General features: G+C 54.4%; 1 protein-coding gene and 1 pseudogene across 1 annotated transcript in view; both read right to left on the reverse strand.

Annotated features, from left to right (window-relative positions):
- The window catches only part of LOC149361198 (receptor expression-enhancing protein 5-like), a 29,027-nt gene extending 19,384 nt beyond the window's left edge, over positions 1-9,643 (reverse strand). The window contains exon 1 of the mRNA XM_089569462.1: positions 9,463-9,643. Within this exon, the coding sequence (XP_089425588.1) occupies positions 9,463-9,577 (115 nt within the window). The 5' untranslated portion in view covers positions 9,578-9,643. The remainder of the gene's footprint in view (positions 1-9,462) is intronic.
- LOC149361191 (uncharacterized) overlaps positions 1-14,933 on the reverse strand; it is a 100,311-nt pseudogene that overhangs the window by 83,831 nt on the left and 1,547 nt on the right.

A 14,933-nucleotide genomic window follows, 5' to 3' on the forward strand; every position in this document is an offset into this window, starting at 1 on the left:
ACCACCCACAGACAAATGGTTTGGTAGAGCGCCTTAACAGAACCCTGGCCGACATGCTCTCCATGTATGTGGATGTGGAGCATAAAACATGGGACCAAATTCTCCCATACGTAACGTTCGCTTACAATACGGCCCTGCAAGAGACAACGCGGCTCACGCCCTTCCAGCTTGTCTTCGGTCGTCCAGTTGTTACTTCTTTGGATGCCATGTTGCCCGTCGACCCTCAGTGTGACCTAGAGCCAGATCTTGACGTCGCCACTTTCGTTCAGCGGGCTGAAGAAGCACGTCAACTGGCCAGGCAGCGAATACACCGTCAACAGCACGCCGACGCTGACCGCTACAATCTCGGACGGCGATTTGTTACGTACGAACCAGGCGCCCATGTGTGGGTTTGGACACCAGTTCGTCGCCGTGGGTTGTCCGAAAAATTACTGCGCCGATACTTCGGACCTTACCGAGTTCTCCGCCGCATTAGCGACGTGACGTACGAAGTTTCACCGGCAACCCCAGGCCGCCCTTCGCGCAGACCACCGCATCCGGATGTTGTGCACGTCGTTCGTATGAAGCCGTACCACGACCGTCCTGCTGACTGTACTTGACGCTGAGTGCCGCCGGTTGTGTGTCGTGATAGCTGTGTCTCACTTTCCGTGTCTAACCCATTTTCCCCTCTGTGAAAGCGGCCCGCGTCGAGGCGATGCTGCAGGGGAGGGAGCAATGATACGGCTCAGAAGTGGACGAAGAAGAAGTGCTTCGCCATCTCGCTTGTGACGAGGAAGAAGAAGTGGTTCGTCTTCTTGCTGGTGACCGCTCGGCAGACTGGAGCAGTTCTTGTGTCTCTGTGTGCTGTGTAATATTCGTGACAATATTACACAGTATAGAAAAAGTCGCAACACAGGTTTGGTTTGGTTTGGTTTGGTTTGGTTTGGTTTATGGGGTTTAACGTCCCAAAGCGACTAAGGCTATGAGAGACGCCGTAGTGGAGGGCTCCGGAAATTTCGACCACCTGGGGTTCTTTAACGGGCACTGACATCGCACAGTACACGGGCCTCTAGAATTTCTCCTCCAAAGAAATTCTTGCCGCCGCGGCCAGGATCGAACCCGCGTCTTTCGGGCCAGCAGCCGAGCACCATAACCACTGAGCCACCGCGGCGGCAACACAGGGACATACAGTATAATTCTGTTGGGTGCTGAGCCATGTTGTAGTATACGGTAAAGAAAGAGCCGATGAATGTGCTGCACAAGCTCGCAGTCATGAAATCAAGGACATCAACGCACCCCATAGAGACTGCATGAAGTTAATACACAGTTATCTAGAGCCTAAATGGCAGGAAACCTGGGACCATTAAGTAAATAACAAGTTTCATTTGGTAAAGCCCGTACTTGGCGAATGCAGAACTTGCAGTCACCAGGAACGGTTCAGAGAAGTCATTTTATGCCGTCTCCGTATTAGACATACACTCGCTACACACAACTTCTTACTAACAAAAGAAGACAAACCTATTTGTGAGAAATGCGCAGATGAACTTACAGTAAACCATAAGTTATTTTAATGCACAGAACTTGATCACTGAGAAAAAAATTGCCGACGATTACGTTACTTCCTAATGCGAAATTTGAGCGCAGCAAATAAGCTGTTTCACCTTTTCGATAGATTGAGGCAAAGAAATCGAGCAACACATGTATGCGCTATCACAGATTTTTTTTTATTTTTCACACGTATTCCTTTAACAAAGACTCCACTAACAGTTCTTGACAGTCATGAAGGAAGCTTTGTGGTCGGAGAAAGAGACTGATATATGTTCGACTTGGTACACCAATGCTTGATTCTCAAAGACGAGATCTATACAAGTGCCTCGCGAGGTTGTCACAGCCGTGGGACGCGTTACGAGCGAGAGGAACGGGATGTTCTCCCGCATAAGTGTTAGGAAATTGCTGTTTGTCTTTATGTCAACATTAAAGTCCCCCACTACTAACATCGGTGTGGATCGATGGACGGTTAATGCGAGTTGCAGGAAGTGCACGACGTCTTTCGTGAGTGCGGTAGGGGCGAAGTAGGCAGCTACTACCAGCAAGCCGTTGGGCAACTTTGCGGCGCACAGTTCGCGAACTTCATGTGACGTGCCAAACATTTCGACTGGTATTGCAGAGAGACCTGTGCGCAAGTAGATAGCGACTCCCGCCGCTCTGTTGTGGTCTCTGCGAGCACCACAGCAGTATAGGAAATCTATGATTTCGAGAGGCTCTTCGGGATCCATCCAGGTTTCAGCAAAGCAAAGTACAGAGGAATGGCGCAGAATGTGATCGTGGTGTACGTCCTTGGCATGTGCGGCAAGAGAGCGTACGTTAAGAATGTGGTTGTGAATGATGAATCAAGTGCTGCCAGCGAATACGCGTCCATTGGCTGTCTGCGTGTGTTACTGATGTGTGGTTAACATGTTAAGCTTCGCCTGTAAGAGTGGAACGCGACAGCGTCTTGCAACGCTGCCAGGGAGTCCAGAGAACGCCTTCGCCAATTCGGCTGTACGCCTTGCTGGACGGTAAATTTATTTTTTGAGGAAAGGAAATGTATCTGTCTCGCATATCTGGGTGGACACCTGCACCTCGCCGTAAGGGAAAGGGGGAAGATGGGAGTGAACGAAGACGCCGTATTAGCTAGACGCGCCTGTGTTCATTCCAAACCATTCAGCTGGTATTACGGAGTGGCTAGCGTGCTCGTATCGCACTCCGGAGACCCTGGTTCGATTCCCCAACTCGACCAATTTCGTTCTCGGTTTTATTGATTTATGCGGTCTAACTAGAAAGGTTAATTAGGCTATTTCATATTTATATTATTGTATTTTTATCCATCGTGTTCTGTCATTAACCTGTCAATTGTTGGAACTGTCTAGGATGTTCGACACAACGTATATGAAACGAGCAACGTCTTACTGAGTGGGGAAGTGCGTGGTGGTGGAGGGAACGCGGCTTCGTACTTATCTGTTTTTTTCAGCAGCGTCTCCTTCCGCGGACGTCGTTGTCGCTGCGGCGCGCGTCTTTCTTTTCTTTTCTTCTGACATCTTCATTCTCCTCTATATTAATTAGGCTAATTGATTAATTAAGCAATTAACTAAACTCAGTCCAACTTAGTTGCAGCATCACTATACGATCCCTTTGATTGGTTGCATGGTTACTAGCCAAAGTACAATTGGCCCCATTTGAAATTCGCGCACTGTGACGTCACGAGCATTTCGACCAATTGAAAAGCGTGACATTGGGGGCGGAGCTGGTTACGAGGCCGACGCCGACGCCGACGCCGACGCGAAACCCAGGAACGGACGCCAAAGAGCTGCGCTCTAAAACACATTCCTATTCATCCGTCATTGATTTTAGGTCAAGATTGTGGGAATCTGGCTTTCCGCCGTCGCCTTTGCGCGGCTCTGCCGGCCTCCCGCGTTGTTTCTCCTCTTTCCCTTGCTCCCGCCTCAGGCGGTGGAGAGGCGGCTGGGTGACTAATCACTGTCATTTAGCCACAGCTCCGCCCCGGCTCCCCAAGGGCCTTTGCCATTGGCGCCTTTTGGCGGGAAATCGGGACCCGCTTTGGGGCGGCCGCGCTCCGCGCGACCGTCCGAGCGGGGCCCGAGAGAGGGAGATCCCTCCGAGACAGCGTAAGGTGCGTACGTTACTGTTTGTCCGTGCCGGCCTTGCCGTTCGGACCAGTGCTTACTCGAGCTCGCCCGCACGTGTCCTCTGACCTGCAGCGGCTCGAGCCTGTCCAGCGGGGTCCAGCGACCTCTGACAGGCGTACCTTGCGTTGAATGCCCACTCTCTCTCGCAACCGGCCCAACGGTCGACACGAGAGAGAGATCACAGCACGGCCGCGGGGACATTCTCCTGCAGCGGCGTGCTAGCGGCACGCATTGCTCGAGTTGCTTCGTGCGCGCAGCGGAGCCTTGCTCCTCGCGCGCCCCCGGGACGGGGTGACGATTGAGTGTGTGTGTACTGCTGAAGGACGACGTGAATAAACGTCTCCTTTGTGAACTTGGAGGCCTTCTTTGCGGCGAATCGCTCTCCTCCCAGCGGAGGTTGAGTGCGCTGCATCGGTGTCCCAGGGTGTGTGTGGTGACGGCTGATCGGGGCCCTTGGCTCGCGCGAAGCTCGAACCCGCGGTGGGTGGTGGCCTGTGTCCACTTAGAAACCCACAACTGGCGCCCAACGTGCTAAGTCATTGGCGCTTACGCCTTTGATGGCACATTAGCCGAGCAGGTCGCCTTGACGATCACGCTTGCGCACCGTGTCTACCACCCCCAGCGCGGCACTCGGCAGCTACATGTCGGCTCCCTACGGAGTTGTAGCGTCGTTTGATCCGCTGGCTGCTGTTCCTTCGAATAGCTAGACACCGTGGTTGGCCGCGGCCCCCATTGGGGTTTACGGTGACACAACCCAAAATGTTGACCACGTGGCTCCCATTGGAGCTGTATCGGAAGCACCCTGCGGTGCATCCGCTGGTCACATGCCTCAGCTGTGCACGCTTTCCGCCCAGTGCGAAAGGAGTTCGTGTCACGCTGCCGCAACCGGCAGTTTCGAACAGCAGCAGCCGTGCCTCGCGAGCAGTCAATTCTGCTCTGGGAACGGCGAGGCGCTGGCCGGTTCCCTGTGGAAACCGCGCCGCTCATCGAACTAGGAGCCTTGCCTCCCTCGTTCGTGCAGCCCGCCCAAGCCTCCACTGAGGCAGGGGTGCAGTGCGCTCAGTTGGCTGATGCGGCTCCGCGAGCCTGCGGGTCGGCTAGCGCGCTGGGCTCTCCTGATACAGCATTACGACTTTTCCGTGCAGTGTCGAAAGGGGAGCACAAACGTGGTAGCTGACGCGCTATCCCGTGCCCCACTCGCCAGCGGCGCCTTGACGCCTGTAGGCGGAGGGGGCGAAACAGCGGACGAGCCGCCGGGCGGCAAGGAGGGGGAACCCGCAAACGGGTTAACCCATTCCGCTAACCAGGCGAGCAGCGCTTCGCAAAGCGGACGAGAGGCAAAGCTCTTCGTGAGCGCCTCGGAGGTGCCGACGCGAACGGAAATTTTGGCTGCAAACCTGAGTGGGGACGAGACCATGCTCCCCTCTGGGATGACTGGAATCGTTTTCAGCCGTAAGAGCTACTGAAAGCCCAGCAAAATGACCCCTTTTGTCGCGAGGTGAGCGACGGTCTCAGGGAGACGGAGCGCCGTGACGCTACTTGTATTGTAGCGGGCGCAGGGGGGCAGAAGCCAGCGTGTGTCGCGGCGAACCCCGGGGAGTCATATTTGCTGGACCATGAAGGGCTCGTGCTGAAGTACATAGCCACCGATGACGAGTCCATCGACCCGTTCTAGGTGGTTATCCCCAAAAGTCTAAGAGGCGTACTTTTGCGATTCTCTCATGACGAACCACTGGCCGGTCATCTGAGTGACTCCAAAGTTTTTGCAAAACTGAGTCAATCGGTGACGTGGCCCGGCATGAAGCGTGACATTATCCGCTATTGCCGTTCCTGCCATGTCTGTCAAGCGGTGAAGTCACGGGGTGGCAAGCCGCCTGGAATGATGAAACCGATTGACAGTGTGCGTCCGTGGCAGATGGCCACCTGCGATTTGATGGGGCCTTTCCCCAGGAGCAAGCAGGGGTTCATTGACCTGAAGGCCTACGCGTCACGGTCTGATGAGCTTGCGCCGGTACCCATTGGTATCAAAGGCAAGTGTAAAGGCACAACTGGTGCTGCGGAACGCAAGCGTACGGAGCACCGGTACAATCTGAGGCGACGGTCACCTGTGTGATTGATGCCGGACGGCGGACTTTTCCGCAACCGAAGGCAGGCAGCCTCAGCTAGCTGGCGAGCTTTCTCGTCGGGCCCTACCCAGGTGAAGCACGGTGTGTTTTTTTTCTGTTGTTGTTTTGGCAGCATGCTCAGTTCCAGCCTTGTGTGTTTTTCAGTTTATTTATTTGTTTGCTTGAGTCAGTTTCTAGCCACTTTCGTTTCCCGCTTGCTCGTCTGTTTTTGTCTAACGTACCGAGATGTACATAGGCAAACTTCAGCCCGCTCGTGCTTGCTCTTATCTTCTAGAAGCAAAAGATTAGGTGTCGTTTGTACAGCGCGCCTTTTCTCATTTCCGGCCCGACTGTGGGTGGTTGGCTCGTTAAGGAGCCGTGTGTCGCGGTGCGAGTTTTGTGCGGCCCGTATGGAGGGGAAGTTGGCGGGGCGTTTGGGGCGATGGGGGGGGGGCGGAAAGTGCACCCTTTGACCCTCGCCGCGGCGCCTCTGGACGCTTCTGATGGGGGGTCGTTGTCGCCGACCAGCGTCCGCGCACGTGCCGGTGTATGCGTGTTTGTGGCTGTGGCTGTGTGCGCGCGTAACCATGAGCCAAGGCGACGCCTGTGAGTTGTGCCGTTGTGTCCTTCTGCGTGAGCGCGAGGATGAGAAGGACCCCTCGCTGTGGACAAGGTTACACATCTGGACGCCGCCGAACGTCCTCGCCCGTTTCAGCCGGCGTGAAAGGGGTGCACTAACTGTCTTGTGCCCGCACGTGACCTCGTGTCCAAGGGCGCGAGGTTAGTGCTCTGCCGCGGCCCCGTCGTCATCAACGCACCCTACATCAATGGAAAGAAGACCGCCATCAGTCGTCGGCCCTCCCAAACTGTTCAACTTGAAGTCTGCGAGCGGTGAGTCGCCGACAGGCCCACTGGGCCGCGCCACCGAACTTTGAGGCTGGCATCCACCTGTAACATAGCTGTACAGTTGTATTCACATCTTGTGTACAGTGTATATAATCTGCAAGCTGTTTTGATTTACTGAAGCGTATGCAAGTGTTGTTTGCCTTGTTTTTCCTTTGTTTTTTTTTTACGTTGTTGTGGCTGGAACTGAAGTGTATCTAGTTTTTTTTGTGTATTCATTTCTTTATTTTGGAACTGAAGTGTAGCTTATTTTTTTGTGTATTGGTTTCTTTATTTTGGCCGCGTGCTTTGCCGATGGGTAGGAGGGCATTTAAGGAGAGGGGGATGTGGGAATCTGGCTTTCCGCCGTCGCCTTTGCGCGGCTCTGCCGGCCTCCCGCGTTGTTTCTCCTCTTTCCCTTGCTCCCGCCTCAGGCGGTGGAGAGGCGGCTGGGTGACTAATCACTGTCATTTAGCCACAGCTCCGCCCCGGCTCCCCAAGGGCCTTTGCCATTGGCGCCTTTTGGCGGGAAATCGGGACCCGCTTTGGGGCGGCCGCGCTCCGCGCGACCGTCCGAGCGGGGCCCGAGAGAGGGAGATCCCTCCGAGAGAGCGTAAGGTGCGTACGTTACTGTTTGTCCGTGCCGGCCTTGCCGTTCGGACCAGTGCTTACTCGAGCTCGCCCGCACGTGTCCTCTGACCTGCAGCGGCTCGAGCCTGTCCAGCGGGGTCCAGCGACCTCTGACAGGCGTACCTTGCGTTGAATGCCCACTCTCTCTCGCAACCGGCCCAACGGTCGACACGAGAGAGAGATCACAGCACGGCCGCGGGGACATTCTCCTGCAGCGGCGTGCTAGCGGCACGCATTGCTCTAGTTGCTTCGTGCGCGCAGCGGAGCCTTGCTCCTCGCGCGCCCCCGGGACGGGGTGACGATTGAGTGTGTGTGTACTGCTGAAGGACGACGTGAATAAACGTCTCCTTTGTGAACTTGGAGGCCTTCTTTGCGGCGAATCGCTCTCCTCCCAGCGGAGGTTGAGTGCGCTGCATCGGTGTCCCAGGGTGTGTGTGGTGACGGCTGATCGGGGCCCTTGGCTCGCGCGAAGCTCGAACCCGCGGTGGGTGGTGGCCTGTGTCCACTTAGAAACCCACAACTGGCGCCCAACGTGATAAGTAGTTGTGGGTTTCTAAGTGGACACAGGCCACCACCCACCGCGGGTTCGAGCTTCGCGCGAGCCAAGGGCCCCGATCAGCCGTCACCACACACACCCTGGGACACCGATGCAGCGCACTCAACCTCCGCTGGGAGGAGAGCGATTCGCCGCAAAGAAGGCCTCCAAGTTCACAAAGGAGACGTTTATTCACGTCGTCCTTCAGCAGTACACACACACTCAATCGTCACCCCGTCCCGGGGGCGCGCGAGGAGCAAGGCTCCGCTGCGCGCACGAAGCGACTCGAGCAATGCGCACCGCTAGCACGCCGCTGCAGGAGAATGTCTCCGCGGCAGTGCTGTGATCTCTCTCGTGTCGACCGTTGGGCCGGTTGCGAGAGAGAGGGGCAATCAACGCAAGGTACGCCTGTCTGAGGTCGCTGGACCCCGCTGGACAGGCTCGAGCCGCTGCAGGTCAGAGGACACGTGCGGGCGAGCTCGAGTAAGCACTGGTCCGAACGGCAAGGCCGGCACGGACAAACAGTAACGTACGCACATTACGCTGTCTCGGAGGGATCTCTCTCTCTCTGGGCCCCGCTCGGACGGTCGCGCAGCGCGCGGCCGCCCAAAGCGGGTCCCAAATTCCCGCCAAAAGGCGCCAATGGCAAAGGTCCTTGGGGAGCCGGGGCGGAGCTGTGGCTAAATGACAGTGATTAGTCACCCAGCCGCCTCTCCACCGCCTGAGGCGGGAGCAAGGGAAAGAGGAGAAACAACGCGGGAGGCCGGCTAGCCGCGCAAAGGCGACGGCGAAAAGCCAGGATTCCCACAAGATGCACTTATTGATATTCCAAGGGTTATTAGTTTTTTAAGGGAAGCAGGTCTCCTTGAAAAGCTCTAATTCCGACCCTGCGCCTTGCTATATATGGTAATACACCTCAAACACCTTATTGTTCCTGAGAAGAAGGCTGAGGTTTTGTATTTGATGAGTTGGGAACCTCTAGATCCTTGCCCTGGGAGGATCGCCGCTGAGTTTTAAGCCCTTTGCACCACCGAAGAGTTTTACACGTTTTTATATATTCTGAAGAGGAGGAGGAGGATAAACTTTATTTTCGTCGACAAATGTAGCTGACGGTGTGGGGTTACAGTCCCATCAAGTGGCCATGAGACCGTGGCGTTCGGCGACTTCTAGGGCTCTTGTCACAACACGGATCTGTGTGTCCGAGTAGGAACTGAGCAATGCGGCCTCCCACTGGTTTGGATTCGAGAGCTGCAAGCCTCTAGGGGGGGGGGGGGGGGGAGTCTCGAGGGCAAGCCCAGAGCATGTGGTATATATTCTGAAGAAAACCTTTCCTGTACCCTTTGTTTGGCGCATGATGCCCTTAGCTGCTTATGTGCCATTAAACCCAACACAACCCAAAAGGCTTGGCTATCTGCCCTCTTCTTTAAAAGCGACAAAAGCTGCGTTCAAGAGAGCCAGTCGGTTCATTTCCACGCTTTCATTCTTTCACTGCCGCCTTAGACTTAACAGTCACTGACAAGCGGGTTACCGATGACTGCCTGAGCATAAGGTCGCCCCTTGAACACCATCCACATCGTGTGGGACGGCTCGCACGCCCGCCTGTGTGCCCGCGTCGCCGGTGGAGCGCTACTCGTGGCCCACTTACCGTAGACGAGCACTTCCCTCTTGACCCTGGTGATGGCCTCAATCTTGTCCAACACGCCCGACAGCAGGCTCCTCTCGCGGAGCACCGAGCTCAGTTCCTGCTGCACCTCGGCCATTGTTGTTCTTCGGCTGGCTTCTTTCTTTTCGTCCACGCGGAAGTTTTCTTCTTTGCCTCACCACTGGTGCCCGTTTTGGCCATCGATTGAAAACTTTCTCCAAACAATGGCAATTACTGGAGCCTTGGGTGGTCCGCCTGTTCCGGCAGCCCACTGGCCTGCGCCGCAGCGTGGGATCTGCGAACCAGTCCTCGTTTCTGGTCGGGGTCCTCGCTGTGCAGAGTGACCTCCCACTACTCCATATTGGGATTCGGAAGTCTGGCTATGGCAGGATTGAGTTGGCATGCCCACACCATGTGAAAAGCTGTCGCTATTTCTCCACAGTGTGGGCACTCTGGTTTGTAAAGCGAGGGGTACCATTGGTGGAGTTTAAGTGGAGTTACGAGAGTGTTTGTTTGTAGTCTGCGAAGGGTGTGGAGAGGTAGCTAACCTGTACCATATGGTGTGGGCATGCCAATTTAATCCCTTAGTTGACCCCATTCCCAACCACCCGGAGGAGCAGTGGGCGGCTATTCTGCTCAGCGATGATCCTGACCGTCAGCACTGGCTGGTGGGGAGGGCCAGCGCAGCAGCAGCAGCCAATGGACTACCGGACTAGGCGGCCCACCCACATGTTCTGAGAATACTGAACAAATAAAGATGTTTTTAATCAATCAATCAATTTACCTTGTCTAGAGTTTTGTGAGGTGGGGGTATATCTGTCTTGCCTGTCTCTGTAGGCCTGTAGGTGTTCGGCGAAGCTGATTATGGGCTGTTTAATGTGTTCCTCTGCCTCGTCGGCTAGGGGTGAATCCCGGTATAAGAGAGCTCGGTCGTGCCGGTAGGCGGCATCATTCCTTCCCGCGTGCTCCGTGTGGCCTGGAAACCATATGATTGAGGCTTGATTAGGAGCACGCTTGGCTAAGAGTGTGAGACCTGATAGATTAGTCCTTTGTTTATATTTCTGCAGGAATTTGGTGAATCTGTTAGTACATTAGCGTGTGGGTTGGTAGCTAGCGCATTGGCTGCCTCCTCTGCGTGTGTGGGGTTGGACTTGCTCACTGACGCGCAGTTGATCAGTTTGCCCTCGGGGTTCGTTACGGCGATGGTCATCCGCCCTTGGATTGAACCGGCTGCATCCATGTAGAGCGTGTTCGGGCGCCTATCCCATTTCTTGCGCAGGCTTTCGGCTTTGGCGTTTCTTCTCTCCGCGTTAAATGTGGGATGCATATTAAGGCTTTGGATGCCTTGTCGTTGTAAGCAGGAGTAGTCGACACAAATGTTACGCTTTTCAATTGGTTTTGCCGCCACGGTGGCTCAGCGGTTATGGTGCTCGGCTGCTGACCCAAAAGACGCGGGTTCGATCCCGGCCGCGGCGGCTAGAATTTCTTTGGAGGAGAAATTCTAGAGGCCCGTGTACTGTGCGTTGTCAGTGCACGTTAAAGAACCCCAGGTGGTCGAAATTTCCGGAGCCCTCCACTACGGCGTCTCTCATAGCCTCAGTCGCTTTGGGACGTTAAACCCCATAAACCAAACCAAACCTTTTCAATTGGTCGAAATGGTCGTGACGTCACAGTGCGCGCATTTCAAACGCGGCCAATTGTACTTTGGCTAGTAACCATGCAGCCAATTAAATGGATGGTATAGCGATGCTTCAAGTAAAATAAATAAATAAAACCGAGTAGGAAATTAGTCGACTTGGGGAATTGAACCAGGGTCTCCGGAGTGCGAGACGAGCACGCTAGCCACTACGCCATGCCAGCTTTTTTTTTCTTTATTGCCTTCAAAGGCGTGGGAATACAGTGCATTACAACATATGTGACTATTTACATGGCTATATACATGGCTACAGCACTCCTCGCTTCCAGCGACCATTCCAACTTCTTCAGTTGGGATAGATTCTGGAAAAGGGATACAATTTCTTCGTCAAAACCTCGGTCTTTTAACACATCGTAAATTTTCAAGACACTCTCAACAAAATGTTGATACACAGACATGGCTTCAGGATCGCAATGGCGATATGCCGTGGCACTACGCCACACTGCATGCAAGCCAAGCAGAAAAATGGTGTCATATGGAGCTCCATCGTCTTCGACAGGCAGAAACCTAATGCCGTGCGGAGTGGGCGGCAAATCTTTTTTATGGTTCGCTGCAACACGTCCCAAAAGAAGATTGCATTATTACAGTCGACAAAAACATGGTCAATTGTTTCCTCCTTCCTACACAGAAGGCAATGGGTGCCCCACGGGACGTATATGTCTCTTTCATGTAACCAGCTTTTAACAGGTAAGGTACCTGTGTGCAGCTGAAAGAAGAAAGTTTTTGCTGAACTCGATGGTTCGGAGTGAAGAAAGGCGCGTCCAGTGAATACGATGTCTTTATTCACACCCATCTTCCTCCCTTCCCTTAGAGCGAGGTTCAGGTGTCCACCGTGATATGCGAGACAGTTACATTTCCTTTCCTCAAAAACCAATTCGCCGACGAGCGAGGCGTAGAGCCGAACGGGCGATGGCGTTCTGCGGACTCCCTGGCAGCGTTCCAAGACGCTGTCGCGTTCCACTTTTAGAGGCGAAGCTTAACATCTTAACCACAATCAGTGACACAAGCAGCAACACCGCGCTTAACGCTTTCGCCTCACCGCACTTTAGGTCAACAAAGCGCCCCCCTGAATTTTTTCTGGGGATTTGATGGACATGGATCTTCTGGCGGATTGATAAAGGCAGCTCCGTCCGTTCGTCGACCCTATAGAATACTGTGAGGTGCTCCTTGCTTAGAAGGGTCTGACCTGTTCGAGTGATGGTCAGGCGGTTCAGCTGTGACAATCTTTGAACCTCCCAGATTTCTTGAAGCGTGTTGTGGATGCCGAGAGATATAAGGCGCGATGTTGATGCTGTCTTTGGGAGACCCAGTGCCGTTTTGTAAGCCGCCCGTATCAGATATTCTAGTTTTGCTATTTCTGACTGGGTGAGGTGGAGGTAGGCAGTCATATACATTATTCGTAAGACTACAAAAACTTGCACCAGGCGGATTGCGTCCCTCTTTTATGCCGTAATACTTGTTGCATATGCGGCTGAGCATCCTGGTTATCAGCTGCGTAGTAGTTCCGAGCTTTTTGACGGTCGTGGTGTTTTGCCGGCCTTGTGGTATATACTGGCCCCGGATTTTGATTTCGGATGGCTTAGGAATTTCATGTCGATCGATCGCTGCTAGCGTTCGCAGTGGTCGGACGCACGTTCCATATGATCTGCCAATACCTCCCAATGTTACCCAATTCCTGCTTCGAATCGTGCAGAGTTTGCGATCAACGGGTTCATGTCGAAGCCCTCCATCGACTAACACTGCTGGTGTCTCGGTGAGTCCAGCATTGCCACTTTCTCACCCACTTTACCGGTCAGCGGCACGGGACTGGCAGCTAGGCCTAACACCTTCGCAGCGGAGAGACAGCTCCGCCGAGCCCTCTTTATATCCATACAGAGGGCTCGGCGGAGCTGTGGACATCACAGGGCCGTCGCCCACGGGATTCTTCACGGCTGCCGTAGTCCACGGGGGAATAAATGTCGATGGGCTATCTTTTCGGGCCCCAAACTCAACACGAGCGGAGGAAGTCGCAATTGCTCTCGCTGCCGCCGATCCAAAATCGAGAACAGTTATCACAGACTCTCGCAGGGCCTGTGAACATTATCTTGCAGGCGAAATATCCCCTCTTGCCTCCCAAATTCTAAGACGCGCTCCCGCCGATCCAACTCGCACAAAAGTGATCTGGGCTCCTGGCCACCAGGGTCTACGAGGCAATGAGGCCGCTGATGCGGCCGCCCGAGCGCTCACACACCGGGCTCCTCATCCTAGCTCTCCTGGCTCAGAAGCTCATAAACCGCTTCTGCGGTTCCGCGAAATCCTAATTCATTATTGCGACAGCCACCGTCTCTACCCAGCACCTGCCAAGGGGCTGAGTAAAGCGGAGGAGCGAACTCTGCGGCGCCTGCAGACAGGAACTCTTCTCTGTCCTGCCACAGCAAAACACTTCGATCCGAACACAGATGGGCGCTGCCTGCACTGTGGAGAGATCTGCGATATCTTTCACATGGTGTGGGCATGTACTCAGAATCCTCACCTTCCCCCTTCCCCTACCCCTTCCAGAGAGGCATGGGAGACTGCCCTCCTCAACTGCTCCACACTGGAGTCTCAAAGGGCTCTAGTAAAGCGGGCGCGAGACGGGGCCTCGTCGTGCAGTGTCCCGGACTAAGGATACCGTCCATGTAGCAGGGTTTTTTGACCCTCAAACTCTCTTTGCATAATAAAGTTTTTCACTACCACCACCGCTGAGCGGCCGGTGCGGCGTTGCAGCAGCGTTCGAGCGGTAGCGTTCGCCGCGCCACGTCGACGCCAGCCTGACCATAGCTGTTAACGCCTCATAAGTGTCAGCAGTGAAAGGATACGACCCCGCGGAAATGGAATACACCACCGTTGAGACAGCTCAAACGCAGCCGCCTCCGCAAGTTATTCCCGGGGAACCACCGACCTCTGGATGGAACACCTTAATCCGCAAGAATCTCGCTGACGCGACGCGACCACCACCATCACCGACTCAAGCACGCAGGCTCCCGCGGCTACTCAACCTGAGTAACTTCACGTACAAGATAGTGATGAAGCTTCGAATAGCGTTTTACCTACAAGTAATTGCCGTTCACTCCTACCTTGAAGAGGGCATAGAGGCAACACTCACTACTCAGCTGCAAGAACGGTGTACGCTTAGAATCCTGAGTGAGCACAATATCGTCATGGTGTGCACAAACAACGAGACAGACGCGCACCGCCTCGCCGCACTTACTCACATCCAAATGAACGGCAGAACTCTCGCAATTACTGCATACATCACCCTCCCCGAAAATATCTGCAAAGGGGTGATTCACAACATCAAGCCCGACGCGAGCGATGACTCCATATTTTATTTATTTATTTATTTGAACATACTGTTAGTCCCTTCTTGGGACTGTTACAGGAGTGGATTTATAGACAACAAAGGTGCAAGTTAGCAACACAATAATACAAAAGCCCGCAATCAGGTTTAAAAGACAAGAAATCAGCATTCATATGCGGACTCACATCGAGTGAGAAACAGAAGACGGAAGATAGCCAACTCTGGCCTTCAAAACATTCCCCGCAGGGAGGCGTCTGCAGCATGCAGACGTTGGTGAGTGGCGACACCACGGGGTTAACCCGAGCATCCGCAGGGACATCCCCGCAGGGGGATGATGGTGAACAATGCGTCACCACGGACCCGAGCATCCGCGCTTAGCCGTGCGTGGCATCGCCGTGTCCGGGGAAAAGGGGATCCTGGTGGTTGAGCCGATGCCGAGCGTTTGGACCCTTAAGGCCC

The sequence above is a fragment of the Amblyomma mixtum genome, chromosome 2 (genome assembly GCF_055824585.1).
Source record: "Amblyomma mixtum isolate Tamu chromosome 2, ASM5582458v1, whole genome shotgun sequence".
Lineage (NCBI taxonomy): Eukaryota > Metazoa > Arthropoda > Arachnida > Ixodida > Ixodidae > Amblyomma > Amblyomma mixtum.